Source organism: Rhinoraja longicauda, chromosome 7 (genome assembly GCF_053455715.1).
Source record: "Rhinoraja longicauda isolate Sanriku21f chromosome 7, sRhiLon1.1, whole genome shotgun sequence".
Classification (NCBI taxonomy): Eukaryota; Metazoa; Chordata; class Chondrichthyes; order Rajiformes; family Arhynchobatidae; genus Rhinoraja; species Rhinoraja longicauda.
Window position 1 is genome coordinate 1,041,416 of NC_135959.1, and position 26,346 is coordinate 1,067,761.

At 48.4% G+C, this 26,346-nt stretch overlaps 1 protein-coding gene and 1 pseudogene across 2 annotated transcripts in view; one reads left to right on the forward strand and one right to left on the reverse strand.

Moving 5' to 3' along the window:
• rrm1 (ribonucleotide reductase M1 polypeptide) overlaps window positions 1-26,346 on the reverse strand; it is a 94,676-nt gene that overhangs the window by 32,565 nt on the left and 35,765 nt on the right. The window contains exons 2-9 of the mRNA XM_078401934.1: window positions 22,778-22,853; window positions 13,227-13,315; window positions 11,737-11,914; window positions 8,218-8,318; window positions 7,417-7,476; window positions 7,294-7,333; window positions 2,763-2,925; window positions 653-794 (exon numbers count right to left, since the gene is read on the reverse strand). Coding sequence (XP_078258060.1) covers window positions 653-794; window positions 2,763-2,925; window positions 7,294-7,333; window positions 7,417-7,476; window positions 8,218-8,318; window positions 11,737-11,914; window positions 13,227-13,315; window positions 22,778-22,796 — 792 coding nt within the window. The 5' untranslated portion in view covers window positions 22,797-22,853. The remainder of the gene's footprint in view (window positions 1-652; window positions 795-2,762; window positions 2,926-7,293; window positions 7,334-7,416; window positions 7,477-8,217; window positions 8,319-11,736; window positions 11,915-13,226; window positions 13,316-22,777; window positions 22,854-26,346) is intronic.
• Window positions 25,534-26,346, forward strand: part of LOC144595409 (uncharacterized) — a 43,654-nt pseudogene continuing 42,841 nt past the window's right edge. Inside the window, exon 1 of the transcript XR_013547495.1 lies at window positions 25,534-25,836. The product of XR_013547495.1 is annotated as an uncharacterized LOC144595409 (transcript). The remainder of the gene's footprint in view (window positions 25,837-26,346) is intronic.

Consider the following 26,346-nt stretch of genomic DNA (forward strand, 5'->3'; position numbering starts at 1 on the left):
GAGAAATGGGCCAAATAGGGACAAATGGACCCAACTTGAATAGGGCATCTTGGTCAGCAGGGATGAGTTGGGCTGAAAGGCCTGTTTCAGTGCTGTACGACTTGTATACCGGGGGCCAGGGCAGCACTACTTGCTTGAGGGTTCTGAGGGGCAGCACTGTGCAGCAGTGCCAGAGACCAAGGTCCGATCCCAACCTTGAGTGCTATCCATGTGAAGTTTGCACATTCTCCACATGACCAAATGGTTTCCTCCGGGTGCTCTGGTCCCCTCCCACACCCCAAAGACGTGTAGGTATGTAGATTAATTGGCCTCTGGTGCCCAAGGGAGACAATGCGAAAGTGCGATAGAACCAGGGTGAACAGATGGGGACTCAGTAGGCCAAAGGGCCTGGTTTCATGCCGTATCTTTATAGATTCAATTGAATAGATTCTTGATTAGTAAGATACAGCTGTGGAGACCAAGTCAATAGATATTTTTGAGGCAGGGATTACATATTTTTGATTTGTACAGGTGTCAGGGATTATGGGGAGAAGGCGGGAGAGATAGATCAGCCATGATTGAATGGCAGAGTACACTTGATGGCCTAATTCAGCTCCTAGACCGTATGAATTCTCAATGGGGAGTTTACAACATTGCAGCTGGCCATACTCACGCCTGCGATGTAGCTTCCCGTAGCTCGGATGCAGCTCACAGCAATACCTATACCGCCAGCAGATTTGGAAATCAGAGCACACTGCTTCAGAGTATCGTAAATGCCTTCAATGCTGTCGTCCTTCATGGTCAGCAGGTAGCAGCTGCAAGACAAACAGTAGGCTAAGCAACCAGACCAGAGGGAACAATCTTCAACGAGAAACACAAACCAGTCCAGTCACGAGTGACAGAAGAGCAACTTCACAAAGTGATGTGTGGGGAAAGGCAGAGGGAGCCCTGGTTCAAGAGTGGTAATAACAAGATCAATACAGCAGCAGGAAGGATGCAAAGCAAGATCTTTTATTGTGTTTTGTAAAGATGAACCAAATAGATTACAGCAGGGGCTCCAGACAGGAGTGTATTAGTTCATTCATTCTGGAGCGTGAAGAGTCAGAGCTGCATAGCATGGAAGCAGACCTATCGGCCCGTCTTGCCCATGCCCACCAACCAGGCTGGCATTCTGGGCTACTACCAATTGCCTGTATTTGACCCATGCGCCTCTGAACCATTTAAAATTATATAACTGTCCAGGTGTCCTTTAAAGGCCGTTATTGTATTCCTCTGGCAGGTCATTCCAGATACAGACTACCCTCCGAGCGAACAGGTTGCCACAAGGTCCCTCTTAAGGAGCTCTTAAAGGAGTATAGAAGCAAAGAGGTCCTTCTACAGTTGTACCGGGCCCTAGTGAGACCACACCTGGAGTATTGTGGGCAGTTTTGGTCTCCAAATTTGAGGAAGGATATTCTTGCTATTGAGGGAGTGCAGCGTAGGTTCACTAGGTTAATTCCCGGGATGGCGGGACTGTCATGCGATGAAAGAATGGAGCGACTGGGCTTGTATACACTGGAATTTAGAAGGATGAGAGGGGATTTTAATGAAACATATAAGATTATTAAGAGATTGGATACGCTAGAGGCAGGAAACATGTTCCCGATGTTGGGGGAATCCAGAACCAGGGGCCACAGTTTAAGAATAAAGGATAGGCCATTTAGAATGGACATGAGGAAAAGCTTTTTCACTCAAGAGAATTGTGAATCTGTGGAATTCTCTGCCTCAGAAGGCAGTGGATACCAATTAATTCTCTGGATGCTTTCAAGAGAGAATTAGAGTCTTAAAGATAGCGGATTCAAGGGATATGGGGAGAAAACAGGAACGGGGTACTGATTGTGGATGATCAGCCATGATCACAGTGAATGGCGGTGCTGGCTCGAAGGGCCGAATGTCTTGCTCCTGCACCTATTGTCTATTATCTAAACCGCTCCCCTTTCACCTTAAGCCTATGCCCTCTACTTTTAGAATCCACTACCCTGGGAAAAAGATTGAGCATTCAGCAGCAGGAGAAGCAGGACTTGAAAGGCAAGAGAGAACATAGGTTACAAGGAAATAAATGAGACCACAGGAGCTCTCAGAGCCAGCATGAACAGATGGCTGTGGAGGCCAAATCAATGGATGTTTTTATGGCAAAGATTGACAGATGTTTGATTAGCATGGTTGTCAGGGGTTATGGGGCAAAGACAGGAGAGTGGGGTTGAGAGGGAAAGACAGATCAGCCATGATCGAATTATGGAGTAGACTTGATGGGCCAAATGGCCTTACTCTGCTCGTAGAACCTCTGAACTGAAAGGGCCAAATGGCCTCTTCTGACAAGTACATGGGAAATGGGGGAGCAAAAGAGCCTGCCTTCCTGAAAACCATCAACTGATGAGCACTGACACTGAAATAAGACAAAAAAAATCAGGAGAATAAAATGCATTCCCATAGTTGAGACAAGACACTTCAGATGCTGGAACCCTGAGCAAAACAAACTGCTGGAGGTACTCAGCAGGTCACACAGCATTGTCTTGAGAACATGGACAGGCCATGTTTTGGGTTGGGACCCTTCTACAGTCTGAAAGGCCCCAACCCAAACATTACTGCCTCTGTTTTCCGGAAATGCTTCTGGACCTGCTGAGTTACTCCAGCAATTTTGTCTTGTTGTAAATCAGAATCTGCAGTTCCTTGCATCAACAAGTTTATCAAAAGCTGGAGACAGATGGTGAAGAGCTCAGGTTTGGAGACAAGGGGTAGTGTACCTGGAGAGCTGAGGCCTGTTGGTGCCAGCATTGAAGAGGGTGGGAGAGGCGTGAGTGAACCAGCGCTCGGATAGCAGGTTGTACGTTTCAATGGCAGCATCAATGTCACGCTTGTGGATTCCAACAGAGACCCTCATCAGCATGTGCTGGGGACGCTCAGCCACTAGAAAACAGCACACAAGTCAAACCGGTAGCCAGGTACCAAGGTATGTATTAGAACAGGAGCCAGACCACTCAGTACCAGAGCCCACTCCAACACTGAACACACAGCTGACTGGGGATCGTAACCTCAACTCCACCTTCCCTTCCACCCACCTTCAATTACTCCGCTATAACACATTACACCTTTAAACCTATGACAGATGGTAATCTAATTATGAGGAAAAACTTCTTCACTCAAAGAGTTGTGAATCTGTGGAATTCTCTGTCTCAATAGACAATAGACAATAGACAATAGGTGCAGGAGTAGGCCATTCAGCCCTTCGAGCCAGCACCGCCATTCAATGCGATCATGGCTGATCACTATCAATCAGTACCCCGTTCCTGCCTTCTCCCCATACCCCCTCACTCCGCTATCCTTAAGAGCTCTATCCAGCTCTCTCTTGAAAGCATCCAACGAACTGGCCTCCACTGCCTTCTGAGGCAGAGAATTCCACACCTTCACCACCCTCTGACTGAAAAAGTTCTTCCTCATCTCCGTTCTAAATGGCCTACCCCTTATTCTCAAACTGTGGCCCCTTGTTCTGGACTCCCCCAACATTGGGAACATGTTATCTGCCTCTAATGTGTCCAATCCCCTAATTATCTTATATGTTTCAATAAGATCCCCCCTCATCCTTCTAAATTCCAGTGTATACAAGCCCAATCGCTCCAGCCTTTCAACATACGACAGTCCCGCCATTCCGGGAATTAATCTAGTGAACCTACGCTGCACGCCCTCCATAGCAAGAATATCCTTCCTCAAATTTGGAGACCAAAACTGCACACAGTACTCCAGGTGCGGTCTCACCAGGGCCCGGTACAACTGTAGAAGGACCTCTTTGCTCCTATACTCAACTCCTCTTGTTACGAAGGCCAACATTCCATTGGCTTTCTTCATTGCCTGCTGAACCTGCATGCTTCCTTTCATTGACTGATGCACTAGGACACCCAGATCTCGTTGAACTCCCCCTCCTCCTAACTTGACACCATTCAGATAATAATCTGCCTTTCTATTCTTACTTCCAAAGTGAATAACCTCACACTTATCTACATTAAACTGCATCTGCCATGTATCCGCCCACTCACACAACCTGTCCAGGTCACCCTGCAGCCTTATTGCATCTTCCTCACAATTCACACTACCCCCCAACTTAGTATCATCTGCAAATTTGCTAATGGTACTTTTAATCCCTCCGTCTAAGTCATTAATGTATATCGTAAATAGCTGGGGTCCCAGCACCGAACCTTGCGGTACCCCACTGGTCACTACCTGCCATTCCGAAAGGGACCCATTTATCCCCACTCTTTGCTTTCTGTCTGTTAACCAATTTTCTATCCATGTCAGTACCCTACCCCCAATACCATGTGCCCTAATTTTGCCCACTAATCTCCTATGTGGGACCTTGTCGAAGGCTTTCTGAAAGTCGAGGTACACCACATCCACTGACTCTCCCTTGTCAATTTTCCTAGTTACATCCTCAAAAAATTCCAGTAGATTTGTCAAGCATGATTTCCCCTTCGTAAATCCATGCTGACTCGGAACGATCCCGTTACTGCTATCCAAATGCTCAGCAATTTCGTCTTTTATAATTGACTCCAGCATTTTCCCCACCACTGATGTCAGACTAACTGGTCTATAATTACCCGTTTTCTCTCTCCCTCCTTTCTTAAAAAGTGGGATAACATTTGCTATCCTCCAATCCACAGGAACTGATCCTGAATCTATAGAACATTGAAAAATGATCTCCAATGCTTCCACTATTTCTAGAGCCACCTCCTTAAGTACTCTGGGATGCAGACCATCAGGCCCTGGGGATTTATCAGCCTTCAGTCCCATCAGTCTACCCAAAACCATTTCCTGCCTAATGTGGATTTCCTTCAGTTCCTCCATCACCCTAGGTTCTCCAGCCCCTAGAACATTTGGGAGATTGTGTGTATCTTCCTCAGTGAAGACAGATCCAAAGTAACGGTTTAACTCGTCTGCCATTTCTTTGTTCCCCATAATAAATTCCCCTGCTTCTGTCTTCAAGGGACCCACATTTGCCTTGACTATTTTTTTCCTCTTCACGTACCTAAAAAAACTTTTGCTATCCTCCTTTATATTATTGGCTAGTTTACCCTCGTACCTCATCTTTTCTCCTCGTATTGCCTTTTTAGTTAACTTTTGTTGCTCTTTAAAAGAGTCCCAATCCTCTGTCTTCCCACTCTTCTTTGCTATGTTATACTTCCTCTCCTTAATTTTTATGCTGTCCCTGACTTCCCTTGTCAGCCACAGGTGTCTCTTACTCCCCTTAGAGTCTTTCCACCTCTTTGGAATAAATTGATCCTGCAACCTCTGCATTATTCCCAGGAATACCTGCCATTGCTGTTCTACCGTCTTCCCTGCTAGGGCCTCCTTCCAATCAATTTTGGCCAGCTCCCGCCTCATGCCTCTGTAATCCCCTTTGCTATACTGTAATACCGACACTTCCGATTTTCCCTTCTGCCTTTCCATTTGCAGAGTAAAACTTATCATGTTGTGATCACTGCCTCCTAATGGCTCTTTTACCTCTAGTCCCCTTATCAGATCAGGATCATTACACAACACTAAATCCAGAATTGCCTTCTCCCTGGTAGGCTCCAGTACAAGCTGTTCTAAGAATCCATCTCGAAGGCACTCTACAAACTCTCTTTCCTGGGGTCCATTTCCAACCTGATTTTCCCAGTCTACCTGCATGTTGAAATCTCCCATAACCACCGTAGCATTACATTTTTGACACGCCAATTTTATCTCCTGATTTAACTTGCACCCTAAGTCGAGGCTACTGTTTGGGGGCCTATAGATAACTCCCATTAGGGTCTTTTTACCCTTACAATTTCTCATTTCTATCCATACTGATTCAACATCTCCTGATTCTATGTCACCCCTTGCAAGGGAATGAATATCATTCCTTACCATCAGAGCAACCCCACCCCCTCTGCCCACCTGTCTGTCTTTTCTATACGTTGTGTACCCCTGAATATTCAGTTCCCAGCCCTGGTCCTCTTGTAGCCATGTCTCAGTGATCCCTACAACATCATACTTGCCCATGACTAACTGAGCCTCAAGCTCATCCACTTTATTTTTTATACTACGCGCATTTAAGTACAACACTTTAACTTCTGTATTTACCTCCCCTCTCACATCGTTCACAATTGGCCCTGCCCTTAATTTCTTTTCCGCTCTAGAACTTCTGTTCCCATTCTTCCGAAAGTCTTTTGCAATATCTCCTGTATTCCCTTTTACCTCATCTTCATATTCACAATTTGTTAACCCCTCCCCCCCACTACTTAGTTTAAAGCCGTGGAGGCCAATTCTCTGAATGCATTCAAGAGAGAGCTAGATAGAGCTCTTAAGGATAGCGGAGTCTGGGGATATGGGGAGAAGGCGTGCAGGTATGTAGGTTAATTGGCTGGGTAAAATGTAAAAATTGTCCCTAGTGGGTGTAGGATAGTGTTAATGTACGGGGATCACTGGGCGGCACGGACTTGGAGGGCCGAAAAGGCCTGTTTCCGGCTGTATATATATGATGATATGATGATGAAGGCAGGAACGGGGTACTTATTGTGGATGATCAGCCATGATTACAATGAATGGCGGTGCTGGCTCGAAGACTCCTGCACCTATTGTCTATAATTGGCCTGTAGCTGCCCGTCTCCTTACATTTTAAGACTCTAGGGAGTTACAGCCACTATTTTTCAATATAATGGACCCTCGTTTTGGAAATAAAACTACTGCATTAACTATCTCACATCTTTGAAGACTGTTTCAGTAGTAGTTTAAAGGATCAAAAAGAGTGAATCCAACGCTTTAGTTTAGATACAGCATGGAAACAGGCCCTTCAGCCCACCGAGTCCATGCCAACCAGCTGTCCCCTGTTCACATTAGTTCTGTCATCCCACTTTCACATCTGACACACTTGAGGCGATTCAGAGGCCAATTACCCATCAAGCCCATGCGTCTTTAGAATGCGAGAGGAAACCCACGCGGGAGAGAGTGCAAACTCTGTACAGATCTGCACCAGCAGTCAGGATCCAACCCAGGTCTCTGGTGCAGAGGCAGCAGCTCTACCCGCTGTGCCGCCCACTGTACCTGCGCTTGCTTGTGAAACCTCCCTTTACCTTCGCCCCCTATAGCTGGACATTTAACCAGATACCAGAAATGTTGAAAATAGCAAAAAGCATTAACATTTGCTCCTTCCACTAGCGATTAGCTGGAATGTTGGATCAAAGTGCTGCCTGCCCAGTTACAGAGAGGATCAAGGGAGATAACTACCTCACTACATCATCAAGAGACAGCACAGACACATACCTTTTCTATTGATTTTCAGCAGATAGGAACGTTCGAGCGTCTGTGAAAAGAAATAGCAGGAATAAGGCAGAGTCATGAAAGGGTCCTGCAACAAAGCCAGTCCCATCTCTGGAAATACCCTACCTTAAAACCGAAGAAATTGTAGGAGAAGTCCCGGTCAAAAATGATTGCAGAATTCAGGCGCTTAAGAGAAAGAATAGATCACTTTAGTACTAGTCTTTGGTCACAAACACACACAGCCTAATCAGTCTCGCCACATCTCAACATCTAGCAGTTACAAAATGGCACCCAACCCAGGCGACTGTGTGCGAGAGACAGAGCTGGATCTGCAATCACGCATTACAATCACTCCACTCTTAAATCTCTACCCTGGTGGCAACATTACTTTAACTATGCTAAATGTTCTTCACGTTATTCCCTTTATTATGTATCTGTACACTGCGGATGGTCCAATTGCAATCATGTATAGTCTTTTCGCTGGTGGACACAAAATGCTGGAGTAACTCAGCGGGTCAGGCAGCATCTCTGGGTAGAAGGAATGGGTGACGTTTCGGGGCGAGACCCTTCTTCAGACTTTGAAACGTCACCCATTCCGTCTCTCCCAAGATGCTGCCTGACCCGCATAGTTACTCCAGCATTTTGTGTCTACCTTCAATTTAAACCAGCATCTGCAGTTCTTTCCTACACATGGTCTTTCCGATTGGTTAAGACACCATAAAAGCATTTCACTGTACACGCTCAACACACGTGACAATAAACTAACTAAACTCAGTTGTTGCCTTTAGCATCAAAAGGACTAAATCTAACTAAAAGGGCTAAAATCTAACAAAAGGGCTAATCTAACTAAACTCAGTTATTGCCTTTAGCAGAAAAAGGGCAAGCAGATTCCACCCAACACCAAATCCAAGAAACAAAGGCACTTACATCTTTATTTTCAAGCACAATGTCCAAAGTTTCCTTGGAAATCATGGGCAAATGGTTATTGGTCAGAGGGCTCACATAGTTATACAGATCTTCCATCACCTCTGGAAAAGAAAACAGCCAAGAGATACACATCGGTGGACAAAGACCAAGAGATACACATCGGTGGACAAAGACCAAGCGAGAGTGCGGGTAAGATTCACCAGAATGGGGTCAGGATTGGACTTTAGGGAGATTATAGACAATAGGTGCAGGAGGAGGCCATTCGGCCATTCACTGTGAATGGCTGATCATCCACAATCAGTACCCCGTTCCTGCCTACTCCCCATATCCCTGGACTCTGCTATCTTTAAGAGCTCTATCTAACTCTCTCCTGAAAGCATCCAGAGAAATGGCATCCACTGCCTTTTGAGGCAGAGAATTCCATAAATTCACAACTGCGTGAAAAGGTTTTTCCTCATCTCCGTTCTAAATGGCCTATCCCTTATTCTTAAACTGTGGACCCTGGTTCTGGACTTCCCCAATATCGGAAACATGTTTCCTGCCTCTAGCATGTCCAACCCCTTAATAATTTTATATGTCTCTATAAGATCCCCTCTCATCCTTCTAAATTCTAGTGTATACAAGCCCAGTCGCTCCAGTCTTTCAACATATGACAGTCCTGTCATCCCGGGAATTAACCTGGTGAACCTATGCTGCACGCCCTCAATAGCAAGATTGGATAGGCTGGGCATGTACTTGCTGGAGTGAAGGGGAGTGAGGTGTGACCTGAGAAGAACATAATATTAGAACATATAGAACAGTACAGCACAGGAAACAGGCCCTTTGGACCACAGTGTTACAGGCCCTTTGGACCACAGTGTTACAGGCCCTTTGGACCACAGTGTCACAGGCCCTTTGGACCACAGTGTCACAGGCCCTTTGGACCACAGTGTCACAGGCCCTTTGGACCACAGTGTTACAGGCCCTTTGGACCAGTGTCACAGGCCCTTTGGACCACGGTGTTACAGGCCCTTTGGACCACAGTGTTACAGGCCCTTTGGACCACAGTGTCACAGGCCCTTTGGACCACAGTGTCACAGGCCCTTTGGACCACAGTGTCACAGGCCCTTTGGACCACAGTGTCACAAGCCCTTTGGACCACAGTGTTACAGGCCCTTTGGACCAGTGTCACAGGCCCTTTGGACCACAGTGTTACAGGCCCTTTGGACCACAGTGTTACAGGCCCTTTGGACCACAGTGTTACAGGCCCTTTGGACCACAGTGTTACAGGCCCTTTGGACCACAGTGTTACAGGCCCTTTGGACCACAGTGTCACAGGCCCTTTGGACCACAGTGTTACAGGCCCTTTGGACCACAGTGTCACAGGCCCTTTGGACCACAGTGTTACAGGCCCTTTGGACCACAGTGTCACAGGCCCTTTGGACCACAGTGTTACAGGCCCTTTGGACCACAGTGTTACAGGCCCTTTGGACCACAGTGTTACAGGCCCTTTGGACCACAGTGTTACAGGCCCTTTGGACCACAGTGTTACAGGCCCTTTGGACCACAGTGTTACAGGCCCTTTGGACCACAGTGTTACAGGCCCTTTGGACCACAGTGTTACAGGCCCTTTGGACCACAGTGTTACAGGCCCTTTGGACCACAGTCAAGTCAAGTCAAGTCAATTTTATTTGTATAGCACATTTAAAAACAACCCACGTTGACCAAAGTGCTGTACATTTGATTAGGTTCCAATAGAAAAAAAAAATGAAAACATACAGTAGCACGCAAACAGTTCACAGCGCCTCCTCAATGAGCCTCAAACGCTAGGGAGTAGAAATATGTTTTGAGCCTGGACTTAAAGGAGTCGATGGAGGGGGCAGTTCTGATCGGGAGAGGGATGCTGTTCCACAGTCTAGGAGCTGCAACCGCAAAAGCGCGGTCACCCCTGAGTTTAAGCCTAGACCGTGGGATAGTGAATAGCCCCAAGTCGGCCGATCTGAGGGACCTGGAGTTAGAGAGGGGGGTTAGAAGATTTTTGATGTAGGGGGGGGGAGTGTCCATTTAGGGCTTTATACGTGAATAGGAGGAGCTTGAAGTTGATTCTGTACCGTACAGGGAGCCAGTGGAGAGAGGCCAGAATCGGGGTGATGTGGTCCCTTTTACGGGTACCCGTCAGGAGTCTCGCTGCGGCGTTTTGGACCAGTTGCAGGCGGGACAGGGAAGATTGGCTGATCCCAGTGTATAGGGAGTTGCAGTAGTCTAGGCGGGAGGAAATGAAAGCGTGAATGATTTTTTCTGTGTCGTCGAATTTGAGGAAAGGTTTGATTTTAGCTATGGTTCGAAGTTGGAAGAAGCTGGCTTTTACCACAGCGTTGACTTGCTTATCAAATTTTAATGCAGAGTCAAATATCATGCCGAGGTTTTTGACATGCGGTTTGACTAGGCAGGATAGGCTTCCAAGACTGCCTGTTATCAATTTGATACAGTGTTACAGGCCCTTTGGACCACAGTGTTACAGGCCCTTTGGACCACAGTGTTACAGGCCCTTTGGACCACAGTGTCACAGGAGGCCATTGTTAGAAAAGGTCACGTCTTACAAACGAGTTTTTTGAGGAGACGATGAAAATGATTGATGAGAATAGGGCAGAGTGTGTTGTATACATGTTTCTAAGGCATTCAACAAGGTCCTTCATGCTAGGCTGTTCCTGAAGATTAAAATACACAAGATCCAAGGTGGAAGCATGGATTCAATATCGACAGCCATAAAAGAAAGCAGGTTGTGGTTGAGAGGTTCTTCTAACTAGAGGTCTGACCATAGGTGTTGCTTGTGATTTACAGGTAGGTGGGTTGATTAGCAAGTTTGCAGGCAAAAATCAGTATAATTGTGGATGGGGAGGAAGGCTGTCATAGGATACAGCAGGATGAAGACCAGTTGAAATAAGCAGAGAAATGGCAGCTGGAGTTTGATCTGGACAAATGCCAGAGAAAGTACACATTTAGTGCAAGATCCTCTAGGGCATTGATGCAGAGGGATGGTGGGGTACAAGTTATACATGGGATTGAAAAACAGAATATTGTTTCCAGGGTGGAAATGTCCAAGACTAGAGGCCGTAAGTTTAAAGTGAGAGGAGCAAACTTGAAAGGGAATGTTTAGTTTAGTGATACAGCACTTTGGTCCACCGGGTCCGCGCCGACCAACAATCCCCACACACTAACACTATCCTACACCCACGAGGGATAATTATTACATTTACCAAGCCAATTAACCTACAAACCTGTACGTCTTTGGAGTGTGGGTGGAAACCGAAAATCTCGGAGAAAACCCACGAAGATCACGGGGAGAACGTATAAACTCCGTACAGACAGCACCCGTAGTCGGGATGGAACCCGGGTCTCCGGCGCTGCATTCGCTGAAAGGCAGCAACTCTACCGCTGCGCCACCGTGATCACCGAATGTGTGGGGCAAGTTTTGTTTTAATAATAGAGTGTGCAGTATGACTACGAGCTGCAGGGGTTTGTCACCATCAGGTTACTCACCAGAGAACACCTTCTTGGTTTCCTTGTGGAGATTGGAGACGGCGATCCGTGCAGCCAGAAGGGCATAGTGGGGATGTTGGGTTGTCATGGTGGCAGCGGTCTCTGCTGCCAGTGTGTCCAATTCAACGGTTGTAACGCCACTGTACAGGCCCTGAATCACCTTCATCGTAATCTGCGCCTTAGTAGCAATAAACATCAAATCAGCAGTAATACACCTGCTACAACTTGCAACTGCCATCTGGTGTGACAGCATTTGCTATCATCTCATATAACAAGAAATCTATCCGGTCTCCAAGTGAGCTTCATTCCCAGACCAAGCCAACAGTGCCTTATCTGCGTGAAGACTCACGTCTGAAGCACTTAAAGTTAGAGATGCTTCAAAACTCCACATTTGAACCAGTTAATCTTTTAATGGATAGTCGCCGATATAATGGCAAAAACATGCCACCCACCCAGTGCCCTGTAATTTTCCATAAACCACAATGTAAACCCATAACATAAGTTTCTGCAACATTGTGGAGTGAGACATGCCCAAGATGTATCTGTAGAGGGAAATGGGGCAGACTGATGAGTGTCGGATCGAAACATCCGGTGCTGCTGCCAGGGACATTGGACCTTTGACTCCATTTTATTTTAAAAGAACTTGATACTTGAAAACTAAAAGTTGGCACCAGAAACATAGTGAGACTGTACTGTCTCGGAAGAAGTCGACTATTACCTTTTACGCACAACAAACGTTGCACTCTTACTTATGTAAGATTGTGCTCACGTGTAGTATGATTTTACTGGACACTGTGCAGAATAAAGCATTTCACTGAATCTAGACTCATGTGACAATCAAACAAGATCTTGAGGATAGCTCTAGGGGCTAGTGGAATCAAGGGATATAGGGAGAAGGCAGGCACAGGTTACTGATTGTGGATTATCAGCCATGATCACAATGAATGGCGGTGCTGGCTCGAAGGGCCAAATGGCCTCCTCCTGCACCTATTTTCTATGTTTCCATCCCCTGTAAACATGTGCTATGAATCTTCAAATATATCCAAGAACTTTGGTATCTCGGAGTTCAGGACAGTAATTCTCAAGCCAGAGACAGCAAGACACTGACGGCCATTGCATGTTGACATTCAAAGTAACTAATAGAGCCTCTGGTCGAAGCTGACCCGATTCTATCACATTTCCAGAGTTAACTCCTCTTAAGTAAGGACACTGCAGTTGGATCACTGCCATGCTTGGCACTAGATCAGCTGCAGATGGCAGAGTTTCACTTCAACCTTTGACACGGACTGCAAATGGTCTTCAATAACGGCAAAGCACTTTGGCACGCTGCAAAGACTGCAACAAGGACATGGAGCTGGCTTTCCTAATGGTTTAGAAATTTGATAATTATCCTGTAAATCACAGAGTTCACGTTTATGAAATGGATTCAATTTGGGAACTGGTTGCTGGCCAATCATAGCAGAAATTCATGAGCACAATAAACCACTTACTGGATCTACGAACTCAGGGTTCAGACCATAACAGAGCTTCTGGATCCGCGAAGTAATCTTGTCAAACATGACTCTCTCCTGGCGACCATCTGCAAAACAACACCACAGCTTAACATCGAAGATATCACAAAATGTTGGAGTAACTCAGCAGGTCAGGCAGCATCTAGAAGAGAAGGAATGGGTGACGCTTCAGGTGGGACTTCGTCCCACGTCCGACATCAGTCTGAAGAAGGGTCTCGACCCGAAACGTCACCCATTCCTTCTCTCCTAGATGCTGCCTGACCTGCTGAGTTACTCCAGCATTTTGTTATACCTTCGATTGGTACCAGCATCTGCAGTTATTTTCCTCCACAGGTTAACATTATCTTCCTTGGCAGGTCACATCTTGCAGTTACACAATGCAAAACAGTTATTCAGCATGGAAACACGGTCATCCCAACATTATACCCACACTGAAGATTGGCACAAGATGCTGAAATAACTCAGCAGGACAGGCAGTATGTCTGGAGAGGAGTGGGTGATGCTTCAGGCCAAGACCCTTCTCCAGTCTGAAAGATCGTGACCCGAAATGTTATGCACTCCTTCTCTCTAGAGAAGCTGCCTGTCCTGACGATTTACTCCAGCATTGTTTAGTTTAGTTTAGAGATACAGCGCGGAAACAGGCCCTTTCCGCCCACCGGGTCTGCGCCGACCAGCAATCCCCGCACATTAACACTATCCTATACCCCCGAGGGACAATTTTTTTACATTTACCAAGCCAATTAACCTACAAACCTACAAGTCTTTGGAGTTGCGTCTTTCTTAGGTGTAAACCAGCATCTGCAGTGCCTTCCTACACATCATATCCACACTGACTGGTGGGCATTCATCTCTAATAATACCACCTGCACTTGGCCCAGAGCCTTGTGCTCTGGTAATTCAAGTGATTGGCCAGACAACTCAGTCTGAAAAAGGATCCCGACCCACATCACCTATCCGTGTTCCCCAGGGACGCTGCCTCACCCAGTTACTCCAACACTGTCTTTCCTTGACGATCTAGACACAAACGCCATTAGTGACTGCTACCACCACTGCATTCCAGCTACTCACTAGCCCTGGAGGTGTAGTTTGGCTCCAATTTCCCAACTTCCCCGGATCCATAGACCCTAACCTTTTGTACTATGTGGGACAGTGTCCAAGGCTTTACTGGAATCCATATAAATCACATCTACTGCACTGCCCTCATCAATACATTTTATTAACTTCGACGAACCATCTCGAAGATGTGATCGGGGTCAGCTGTAGTAGAACGCTTCAATGACTCCCGTCACCCCTTGCACAATCACCAACATGCCAAGAAACGCTTGAAGAGTCGGAACAGCTTCATGGAACTAGAGCCAACCGTGCCAGGTACCAAAACCAAACAACAGATGGCACCAGGACACCACCTGCCTTATACTACCTGGAAAGCCCTAAACCGCCTCCGCACTGGAGTGGGATATTGCAGATTCAACCTGAAGAAGTGGGGCTTCTCAGACTCTGACAAATGCAACTGTGGAAAGGTACAGACAATGGCCCACCTACTGACTTGCAGCAGAGAGGCATGCACCGCGGACAATCTCCGCAGAGGCACAGATGTGGCACTCGCTGTGGCAGTGATGGCAGAACGTCGCCCGACACACGAGCGAACGATCAACTTCAAAATTTTCAATCCAATTGGTCAGACAGGATGTGCCCCTGACAGTCAAGCTGTCCATCTCCAAACAATCTGCCTTTCCAAGTGACCATTAATCCCACACCGCAGACGTTTTGCCAGTAACGTCCCTGCTCATGGTGTGACATCTACTGAGATTCATCCAGTTGATATCACACCCAATGCCACAAGCCACACAGAGCATGGAGGTTCAAACACTTAGATCCCAGTCAACAGGAACCCAACTGGAGTCTGACAACTGTCAAGGCAACTGCCTGTATTTACAGAAGAGAGGTCAGTCAGTCTACACTGGCATTTATACTCCACTCGGGACACATTGCATCTTTCCTCAGCTAATTATCAATGTACCCTTCTACTCCTTCACTCAAATGCACCTACTTCATTGACATCAAGCACTCCCTGTGAGAACATGAGCCACATTTATACCACTCCATGGGCCAAGATGTTTAAACTAAATTCCCAATTAATTTCCTGGTGACCATAAGATTAGGGGCTTTATTTATGCTCTTGACCAGATATGTAAAGTCTCTCGTCATGCACCCTAATAAAGCCTCTCATCACTTTGAAGACCTCAATTAGAAGCCTTCACAGCCACCAATGCTCAAAGGAGGTTGGTCCATCTGTAAATTTCTCAGCATCTTCCCTTTTGTAATCAATCGACCGGCACTACACACTGTACTCCAAACATATTCACGGTCGGTTTATTGTCACATGTATCAATTGCGGTGCAGTGATATTCGATTTACCATGCAGCCATACTAAAAAAAAAGAAACAGGACACACAACTACATAAAAGTTAACATAAACATCCTCCACAGCTGATTCCCTACATTCCTCACTGTGATGGAAGGCAATAAAATCTTTCCTCTTTATTCTCCCGCGGTCGGGGGAGCCAAACCATCTGCAGTCAGGGCGATCGAAGCTCCCGCGTTGGGAGGGATGAAGCTCCCGCGGCTTGGAGCTCCCGAAGTCGGTCCCCAGCAGAGGCTGCCAGCATCACGATGCTAGGACGCAGTGTGGACGGAGATACGACACGGGAAAAGTTGCATCTCTGTCGAGGTAAGAGATTTTTAAAAGTTTCCCCCCAACTCCCCTTCCCACCCCCGACATAAAACAAACTAAAAAACACTAACACATACATTAAACACATACTAAAAAACAACAAAGGTAAAGGACGAGACAGACTGTTGGCGAGGCAGCCACTGCGGGCGCCACCTGGTGGATTCACTGTACTTTATTCCAAATTATACACTGTATTCCTAACATATTCACTGTACATTATTCCAAATTATACACTGTACTCCTAACATATTCACTGTACATTATTCCAAATTATACACTGTACTCCTAACATATTCATTGTACATTATTCCAAATTATACACTGTATTCCTAACATATTCACTGTACATTATTCCAAATTATACAATGCACTCTTTTGGCTGCCTGTCGTCGCTCACCTGGAGATCGTAGTATTCTTTGAGCCACTTTGGTTTACGACCGCCGAACCCTCCTGTTGATCCGACCCTCCGTCGTCGACTTCTTCAGTCCAGGTCCCGGACAAAGTTTCTTCCAGCGATCGCTCCTCGACCAACTCCCGGTAGATGTGCGGGCCCAGCCTTACATCCACCGCCGCACGCACCGCGCTAGGAGGCGGGGTAAACGCGCGGGAACATTCGAAAATTTAAAAAACCTCGCCCGCGCTCATCCAACAGCGGCCTACCTCGCCCAGCGCTGCGAAGTCGGACCTGGTCGACCTTACAGCTCCATCCACCGGCGCTCCCTCGAGCTCAGGTATGCCGCTCTTCGACCGATCATCCCGGTCCCTGGACTGCCTGCCCGTGGGCTCCCAGCAAGGCCATCTGTGAAGCGCAGCGGCGTGGTCTCCCTGAACCTCCGCCCGCTGGCGTGGGAGCCGCTACCGGACCGAAGCTCACCTGCTGTCCCTGCTAAAGTGGCCCTGATCAACGTAAGATCCCTACAGAACAAGACCTTCATCCTCAACGACTTCTTCATCACCCGTGGATTGGACTTCTTACTGCTCACAGAATCCTGGCTTAACCCTGGTGAGCTTGCTCCACTCGTGGAACTCTGTCCTGATAACTGTCACTTCTTCACCTCGCCTAGGCTCTCCGGACGCGGTGGGGGCTTAGCCACTGTGTTTAAGAAACATTTCAACTGCCGCCTCCTGAACGCTGATCATTTCTCCAGTTTCGAGGTGCAACTAATTAAAGTGGGCCTAGCCTATCCCCTCTTAATTGTTCTTGTGTATCGCCCACCAAAAATGCATAAGGACTTCATCACCCAATTTGCTGATCTGATTTCTAGCATTTTGCCCAAATTTGACCGGATCATGATTCTTGTTTGCTGTCCCACTAAGCCTCTTGTGAGTGAATTTATGCACCTAGTCGCTCCAGTCTTTCAACATACGACACTCCCGCCATTCCGGGAATTAACCTAGTGAACCTATGCTGCATGCCCTCAATAGCAAGAATATCTTTCCTCAAATTTGGAGACCAATACTGCACACAGTACTCCAGGTGCGGTCTCACTAGGGCCCTGTACAACTGCAGAAGGACCTCTTTGATCATATACTCAACTCCTCGTCATAAAGGCCAACATGCCTTTTGTTGGGGTTTTTAAAATGCACTTTTTTTTTTTAAATGGCTGAATTGCCTATTTGTATTTCTGAAGCATTTTCCAATACATCGTGCAACGTTTTCCAATTGGCATACTCATACTTCAAAAATACGCAATTTTTGTACCTATTTATCACCAAAACGTACTACCGTTCATTGATTTGTTCCGCTGCTGCCACACAAGGTCTCAGTGAGACTGCACCTGGAGTATATAGCAGGTTTACCAAGGATGCGTTTGTCATTGAGATTAGAGTAACAATTTCAAAGACTGGGTCTGAGATATAGTTTGATTTTCAAGCAGGAGTACACTACACCTATAGTCTAATATTGAAAAATTTGGAAAGGACTTTTTTCCAATCGCACAAAATTCTTACCAGATACAATAGATGTTTCTCATTGCAAGGAGACTAGAACGAGGAGTCAGACTCAGAATAAGAGGCAAGCCGTGTATAAATGGCTGGTGGGCTTTACCCTTTTTGTTAATGAATCCATTCTGCCCATCCCCTTCCCAATCACAATTAATCTGAATATCTAGCTTATGTGCTTTTGATTACTTAAATGTATATTATGAACAACAGTTTAGTTTAGCATTCAAGAGAGAGCTAGATAGAGCTCTTAAGGATAGCGGAGTCAGGGGGTATGGGGAGAAGGCAGGAACGGGGTACTGATTGAGAATGATCAGCCATTATCACATTGAATGGTGGTGCTGGCTCGAAGGGCCGAATGGCCTACTCCTGCATCTATTGTCTGTTGTCTAGTTTATTGCCATGTACCGAGTTATGGTGAAAAGCTTTTTATGTTTTACTTTTATTTATTTACTTATTTTTGTTTACACAATTGCCGATTACCTCACAGGATGGCTGGTGCATAATGAATGAGAGCATCCTGAACCATCTGACATGTTGTAGATATGTATGAGCCTGCGCCTTGGAGGGTGGGTGAGGGTTATTTTTGTTGTTATATATAAACATATAACATATAACAACTACAGCATGGAAACAGGCCTGTCCGGCCCTACCAGTCCACGCCGACCATTCTCCCTGACCTAGTCTCATCTACCTGCACTCAGACCATAACCCTCCAATCCCCTCCTATCCATATACCTATCCAATTTACTCTTAAATAATAAAATCGAGCCAGCCTCCACCACTTCCACCGGAAGCCCATTCCATACAGCCACAACCCTCTGAGTAAAGAGGTTCCCCCTCATGTTACCCCTAAACCTTTGTCCCTCAATTCTGAAGCTATGTCCCCTTGTTGGAATCTTCCCCACTCTCAAAGGGAAAAGCCTACCCACGTCAACTCTGTCCGTCCCTCTCATAATTTTAAAAACCTCTATCAAGTCCCCCCTCAACCTTCTACGCTCCAAAGAATAAAGACCCAACCTGTTCAACCTCTCTCTGTAGCCTAAGTGCTGAAACCCAGGCAACATTCTAGTAAATCTCCTCTGTACCCTCTCCATTTTGTCGACATCCTTCCTATAATTTGGCAACCAGAACTGCACACCATACTCCAGATTCGGCCTCACCAATGCCCTGTACAATTTCAACATTACATCCCAACTTCTATACTCGATGCTCTGATTTGTAAAGGCAAGCATACCAAACGCCTTCTTCACCACCCTATCCACATGAGATTCCACCTTCAGGGAACAATGCAGTTATTCCCAGATCCCTCTGTTCCACTGCATTCCTCAATTCCCTACCATTTACCCTGTACGTCCTATTTTGATTTGTCCTACCAAAATGCAGCACCTCACACTTATCAGCATTAAACTCCATCTGCCATCTTTCAGCCCACCCTTCCAAAAGGCCCAAGTCTCTCTGTAGACTTTGAAAATCTACCTCACTATCAACTACTCCACCTATCTTAGTATCATCTGCATATTTACTAATCCAATTTGCCACACCATCATCCAGATCATTAATGTAAATGACAAACAACAGTGGACCCAACACAGATCCTTGGGGCACTCCACTAGACACTGGCCTCCAACCTGACATACAATTGTCAACCGTTACCCTCTGGTATCTCCCATTCAGCCATTGTTGAATCCATCTTGCAACCTCACTATTAATACCCAACGATTTAACCTTCTTAATCAACCTTCCATGTGGTACCTTGTCAAATGCCTTACTGAAGTCCATATAGACAACATCCACAGCCTTGCCCTTATCAATTTCCCTGGTAACCTCTTCAAAAAATTCAAGAAGATTAGTCAAACATGACCTTCCAGGCACAAATCCATGTTGACTGTTTCTAATCAGGCCTTGATTATCCAAATAATTATATATATTGTCCCTAAGTATCTTTTCCATTAATTTTCCCACCACAGAGTCAAACTAATAGGTCTATAATTGCTAGGTTTACTTTTAAAATGGAGGGGAATGTAATGCATTATGTTTTTCGTATTGTATCTTTCCTTCAATAAAAATAAATAAATAAATACATATTTTTTTAAACTTTTTATTGCGTACAATGCAGTCAAGGTAGACTATATACATGATTACAATCAAGCTGCCGAATGTACATATATAGAATAAAGGGAATAATGTTTAGTGCAATATAAGAAAATAACTGCAGATGCTGGTACAAATCGATTTAGTCACAAAAAGCTGGAGTAACTCAGCAGGTCAGGCACCATCTCGGGAGAGAAGGAATGGGTGACGTTTCGGGCCGAGACCTGCTGAGTTACTCCAGCTTTTTGTGAATAAATCAATGTTTAGTGCAAGTCCACTAAAGTCCGAACAGTGGTTACAACATGGGAGCAATGCTTCAACAAGCATTGTCAAGGCTTTCAGTTCGACCAAAGTTAAAGTATGTAATTTTCATTTGCTGGCAGATCGGACCCAGGTGCAAACTCGAGCTTCATTCGCCACACTAGCCCGGCCCGGAGCAGTGGATGGATGACATTGCTGGCCGGCACCCGAGGACTGCCTGAGCCAGCGGCCGGAGTTTGCAGAGCAGTCGGAGGCTGCAGAAAGTGGCGGCAGAGCTCGGCCTGGGGCCGGGGAGGAGCCCGCAAACTTCCCGCCACTCTGACAACACGGCGTCTGGGCGCCAAATTCAAACCGCAAACAGGCGGGAAAGACGGCACAAAGAGAGTAGCAGCAACACACATAGTGACAGATAAACCCACACCACCCTCGGGGCAACCGACGACCCATCGCTCCGCTGATGGGGCAATCGCCAGCCCAGGAGAGGAGGGCACACACATGGAACCTGTGCTCACTGCCGCAGCACAAGCACGTACCCGATACACCTCCCTAACTGCACAAGATCAAGGTCCACGCTTCGCTGCCACAGCCCTGTGATAGCAGTGTGGCCCAACGCCAAAATTAATGCCCGTCTCCTGCAGACCCAGACAGCGCCGGGCTTAGGTCAGTCACTCGGCAGCAGCCCCTAACAGAGACAAACAATCCTCCGAGTAGAAACAAAGAACTGCAGATGCTGGCTTTTCCCAAAGATAGACAAAATGCTGGAGGAACTCAGCTGGGCAGGCAGCATTTGTGGAGTGAAATCAGACAGACGACGTATCGGGTCGGGACCCCCTCTTCAGGGGGAGCAGGAAAGGGGAAAGAGCAGGAAAGAGGGTGGCCAAAGCCTGGCGAGTGATAAGGGGACATTGGCTGATGGTTGGAGTAAGTGACAAGGGCTAGAAGGGTAAAGAAGATTAAAAAAGGGTGTCAGACAAGGAGAGAAGAGGAGTGAAATGTAAAGCCGGAGGGAGGGGGGGACAGGCGAGAGGGGGGGACCAGGCGAGAGGGGGGACACAGGCGGGAGGGGGGCGAGAGGGGGGGACAGGCGAGAATGGGGGACAGGCGAGAGGGGGGGACAGGCGAGAGGGGGGACAGGCGAGAGGGGGGACCAGGCGAGAGGGGGGACCAGGCGAGAGGGGGGACCAGGCGAGAGGGGGGACCAGGCGAGAGGGGGGACCAGGCGAGAGGGGGGACCAGGCGAGAGGGGGGACCAGGCGAGAGGGGGGACCAGGCGAGAGGGGGGACCAGGCGAGAGGGGGGACCAGGCGAGAGGGGGGACAGGCGAGAGGGGGGACCAGGCGAGAGGGGGGACCAGGCGAGAGGGGGGACCAGGCGAGAGGGGGGACCAGGCGAGAGGGGGGACCAGGCGAGAGGGGGGACCAGGCGAGAGGGGGGACAGGCGAGAGGGGGGACCAGGCGAGAGGGGGGGGGGGACAGGCGAGAGGGGGGGGACAGGCGAGAGGGGGGGGGGACAGGCGAGAGGGGGGGGGGACAGGCGAGAATGGGGGACAGGCGAGAATGGGGGACAGGCGGTAAAATTGAAATATGGGGGATGAGTGTGCAGAGAAGGGTAAGGAGAGGAGAAACATCACCTGTCCATTCCCTCCACAGACGCTGCCCGACCCGTTGAGCTTCTCCAGCAGTCTTGTGATGCTAGGTACAGGAGACCAACTGTGGTCTCGACCAGAAATGTCACCATTTCCTTTCTCCAGAGTTGCTGCCTGATCCGCTGCGTTACTTCAGCACTTTATGTGTTAACTGCCCCTCCAGCCCAGCCATGATAGCCCAACGCCACAAGCCAGTCAACTCAGGGAAGCCGCACGCCTCTGCACCCAAAGTCCCTGCCCCAGTGCACACCACTATCTCCCCCCTCGGGGGAAAAGTCGAGCGGCCGCAGACCCTCCTGGTGACCCAGCCACCGTGTCATGGGGTTATAGAAACATAGAAAATGTGTGCAGGAGTAGACCCTTGGGCCCTTCGAGCCAGCACCGCCATTCAATATGATCATGGCTGATCATCCTAAATCAGTACCCCGTTCATGCTTTTTCACATATCCCTTATTTCACAGAGTGCTGGAGTAACTCAGCGGGTCAGGCAGCATCTGTGGAGAGAAGCAATGGGTGACGTTTCGGGTCGAGACCCTTCCTCAGACACTGATTGAATGGCAGAGTAGACTTGATGGGCTGAATGGCCTAATTCTACTCCCATCACTTATGAACCCCCATTCCCCTCCCGCCCCCTCTCTCGGTGTGTCCCTCCCCCCCACCCAGACCGACCCCTCCCCCCCACCCAGACCGACCCCTCCCCCCCACCCAGACCGACCCCTCCCCCCCACCCAGACCGACCCCTCCCCCCCACCCAGACCGACCCCTCCCCCCCACCCAGACCGACCCCTCCCCCCCACCCAGACCGACCCCGACCCCTCCCCCCCCAAGGCCGGCCCGGGGAGAGGCGCCCCTACCTCGCTTGATGACGAACATGGCGGCTGTTCGGGGCGCGGGCTCCTGACTGCGGCCGGGTCCGGTGTGCTGGGGGTCTGGGGTCCGACGGTGGGGTGGGGGCGGGCCGGGGTCTGAGGGGTTCAGGCTCCGGTGTGAGGGGACCGATGACGGCTGGATCTGGTGTCGAGGGCGCGAGAGAGAGAATTCGCGCCAAAAACCCCGTCCTTTAACCCCGTAGCTAAGGGCCGCCCCGCCCCCCCCCATGGACTGGTTCAATCCCGTGCCGAGGGGTTCGGTAGTGGTATGGCCCGACTCTTTGGAGCCGCCACAATCCCACAGATGTTGCCTGACTGTGAGATGTAAAATGTGAGTGCTCACAATCACGATGCCAGAGACAAAGTCGTGGAAACAAGAAATTTATTAACGAGTCTGCAGAACCGGGTGCCTCTCCAAACCGAGACACCCCGAGACAAAGACAGTGCCTTCTCTTTATACAGTACAACTTGGTTGAATCTCCCTCCCTTCTGCTGAATCCTCCTCCCCTTCGGGCTCCTTCAAATCAGAGCGCTGAGGTGCACAATCTTCTGTAGCGCCCCCAGGGACCCCCCCCCCCCCAGATCATACATTGTATGTGCATGGCAATTGGCAATTCCCCACTCAGGGGCGTATTTAATAATAATAATAATAATATATTTATTTTATATAGCGCCTTAACACATGCACAAAGCGCTTTACAAATACAATTAACATAGAAACAAACAGACAAACTATCCTGACGGAAAAGCGGCGAATAATCAACGCCAGCGTCCTCTCACGTCAGGGTCCGGCAGTAGACATTAAAGAACACAAGACACACAGATACAATTTTTTACACAAAACAGCCATCACAGTGATTGCTCTAGACATTCCCTCACTGTGATGGAAGGCAAAGTCTTATCTCCTCCTCGTTCTTCTCCCGTGGCGCCACGAGGCGATCGAGGCTCCCAACCCCTTGAAGCCCCCACCGGGCGATGGAAAGTCCCAGGGTCGAGCCGAGCCGAGCAGGCCGATGAAAGTCCTGAGCCCCCACCGGGCGATGTAAAGTGCTGCGGCCGAGCCACGCAGGGCGATGAGAGTCCTGAGCCCCCACCGGGCGATGGAAAGTGCCGCGGCCGAGCCACGCAGGGTGATGAAGGGCCTGCGGGCGGATTGATCGTGCCTCGTGCTTCGGGGCGGTCGAAGCTGCTAAGGCTGAAGCTCCCAAAAGCCGGTCGCCAGCCAGGGACCTGCGAGCTCCCGATGTTGCGGTCTGCAGGGCCCACGGCCGAAGCCTCCGAGATGGTAAGTCAAGGCCCTGCGACCGGAGTCTTCGAGGTCGATCCCAGCTGGAGGCCGCCGACTCCACGATGTTAGGCCGTTGCGCGAACGGAGATACGACACGGTAAAGGTCGCATCTCCGTTGAGGAGGAGATTTAAAAAAAGGTTTCCCCCAACCCTCCCACCACCCCCCTACATACACAGAATTAAAAATAAAACAAAACGCACATTTAACATCAACAATGACAACAACAAAAACACAAAAAAAAAACGGAGAGACTGCCGGTGAGCCACAGCTGCAGAACACAGCCACGCAATATTCATTTACCTAGTTGAGCAAGCGCAGTAGTTATCCACATGACCCTTAGTTACCTTCACAACCCATTTCAACCCATCCCTGCTGCTTTGACACTCTCCTAAATTTATGGCCCTTTGTCCAGTCTGCCTCTATCCCCGTACCACACTCTCAGTGCTCCAACGAACTCGGTGGTAGTTCAATCATCCAGCCTGTCTCTGTCCCTGACGGTTTAATAGCCCTGTCCCCGGCATAGTGGTAGTTCAATCATCCAGCCCATCTCTACCCCCGGACAGTTAATAGCCCTGTCCTTGGTAGAGTGGTTGTTCCAGTATCCTGTTTCTGGTGGTTTAATCATCCTGTTTCTCACACTGACCCACTGAGATCCTCTAACAATTTGGTGTCGCTCCAGGTTCCAGCATCTGGAGTTCCTTGTGTCTGCAACAAGCTGCCTTGGAATGGTAGACACAAAATGCTGGAGTGAAACTCAGCGGGTCAGGCAGCATCTCTGGAGAGAAGGAATGGGTGACATTTCGGGTCGAGACCCTTCTTCAGACTGATGCCTTGGAATGCTAATGAGATAGGCTTAGTAAATGACCCGGAAAGTTATCGGAGTATGATAGATACTTGTAATCAGTTTGAAAGAGAGAAACTGAGTTACAGAATTGTATAACATAGAAACGGGCCCTTTCACCCAACTACCAGGATATTGAAGTATGTTTAACATTTCCCCTTGCACAATGTGGTATTCCCTCAGTGCTGCCCCACCCACAGCGCGGCGCTCCCTCACCCCCGCCCCTCCCTCACCCCTGCCCCACCCACAGCGCGGCGCTCCCTCACCCCTGCCCCACCCACAGCGCGGCGCGGCGCTCCCTCACCCCCGCCCCTCCCACAGCATTGCGCTCCCTCACCTCCTCCCTTCCCACAGTGCAGTGCTTCCCCACCGCCCTTCCCTCAACGTTGTGCCTCACTTCACGTCACGGTGGGAGAGTCAGTGTGGACTTTGTTTTCTCTGCTTTTGCTGTTGCTGTGGGATTCCAACTGATTTGGGAGTTGCCCCTTTGTGTTTAATCTTTCCACCTTCCCTCACTTGAATTCTGAGGCTGTTCCAGCAACAAACGCAGAGCCAATCCGGCAGAGTTTGCGTGAGAGAGACTCCTTCACTCCTCCCTCCCTTGACTTTGTTTGAACTGCAATAAACACGCTGGCCTCCAGGTATTTTGTCTCAGTCTCCTAGGCGACCAGGTGAGAGCTGGCTGTACAGGTGAGGCAGCAGTGTCGGGGTTGGAGCCACCTAGGATCACCTGTCAGCCGATCGCTCCCAGCACTGCACCACGACTCTACCTTTGCCGCAGATACCGCCTAGATGTCAGAAGCAGCAGCAGCAGCAGACAGCTCTGCTCAATGAGACTCCTCGAAACATGGGCCAACTACATGCAGAAAATAGACAACAACAAAGTGGAAACAAAGTCGCCTGGAGGTCCTCAGGTAAGGTGGCGGGGTGAAGCTGACTAGATGCTGGGTAGTCTGAAGAAGGGTCTCGACCCGAAATGTCACCCGTTCCTTCTCTCTAGTCACCCATTCGGGACTGTCATATGAGGAAAGATGGCGGGATTGTCATATGTGGAAAGATTGGGCTTGTATTCACTGGAATTTAGAAGGATGAGAGGGGATCTTATAGAAACGTATAAAATTATCAAAGGACTGGACAAGCTAGATGCAGGAAACATGTTCCCAATGTTGGGGGAGTCCAGAACCAGGGGCCACAGTCTAAGAATAAAGGGGAGGCTATTTAAAACTGAGGTGAGAAGAAACTTTTTCATCCAGAGAGTTGTGAATTTGTGGAATTCTCTGCCACAGAGGGCAGTGGAGGCCAATTCACTGGATGAATTTAAAAGAGAGTTAGATAAAGCTCTAGGGGCTAGTGGAATCATGGGATACGGGGAGAAGGCAGGCACAGGTTACTGATTGTGGATGATCAGCCATGATCACAATGGA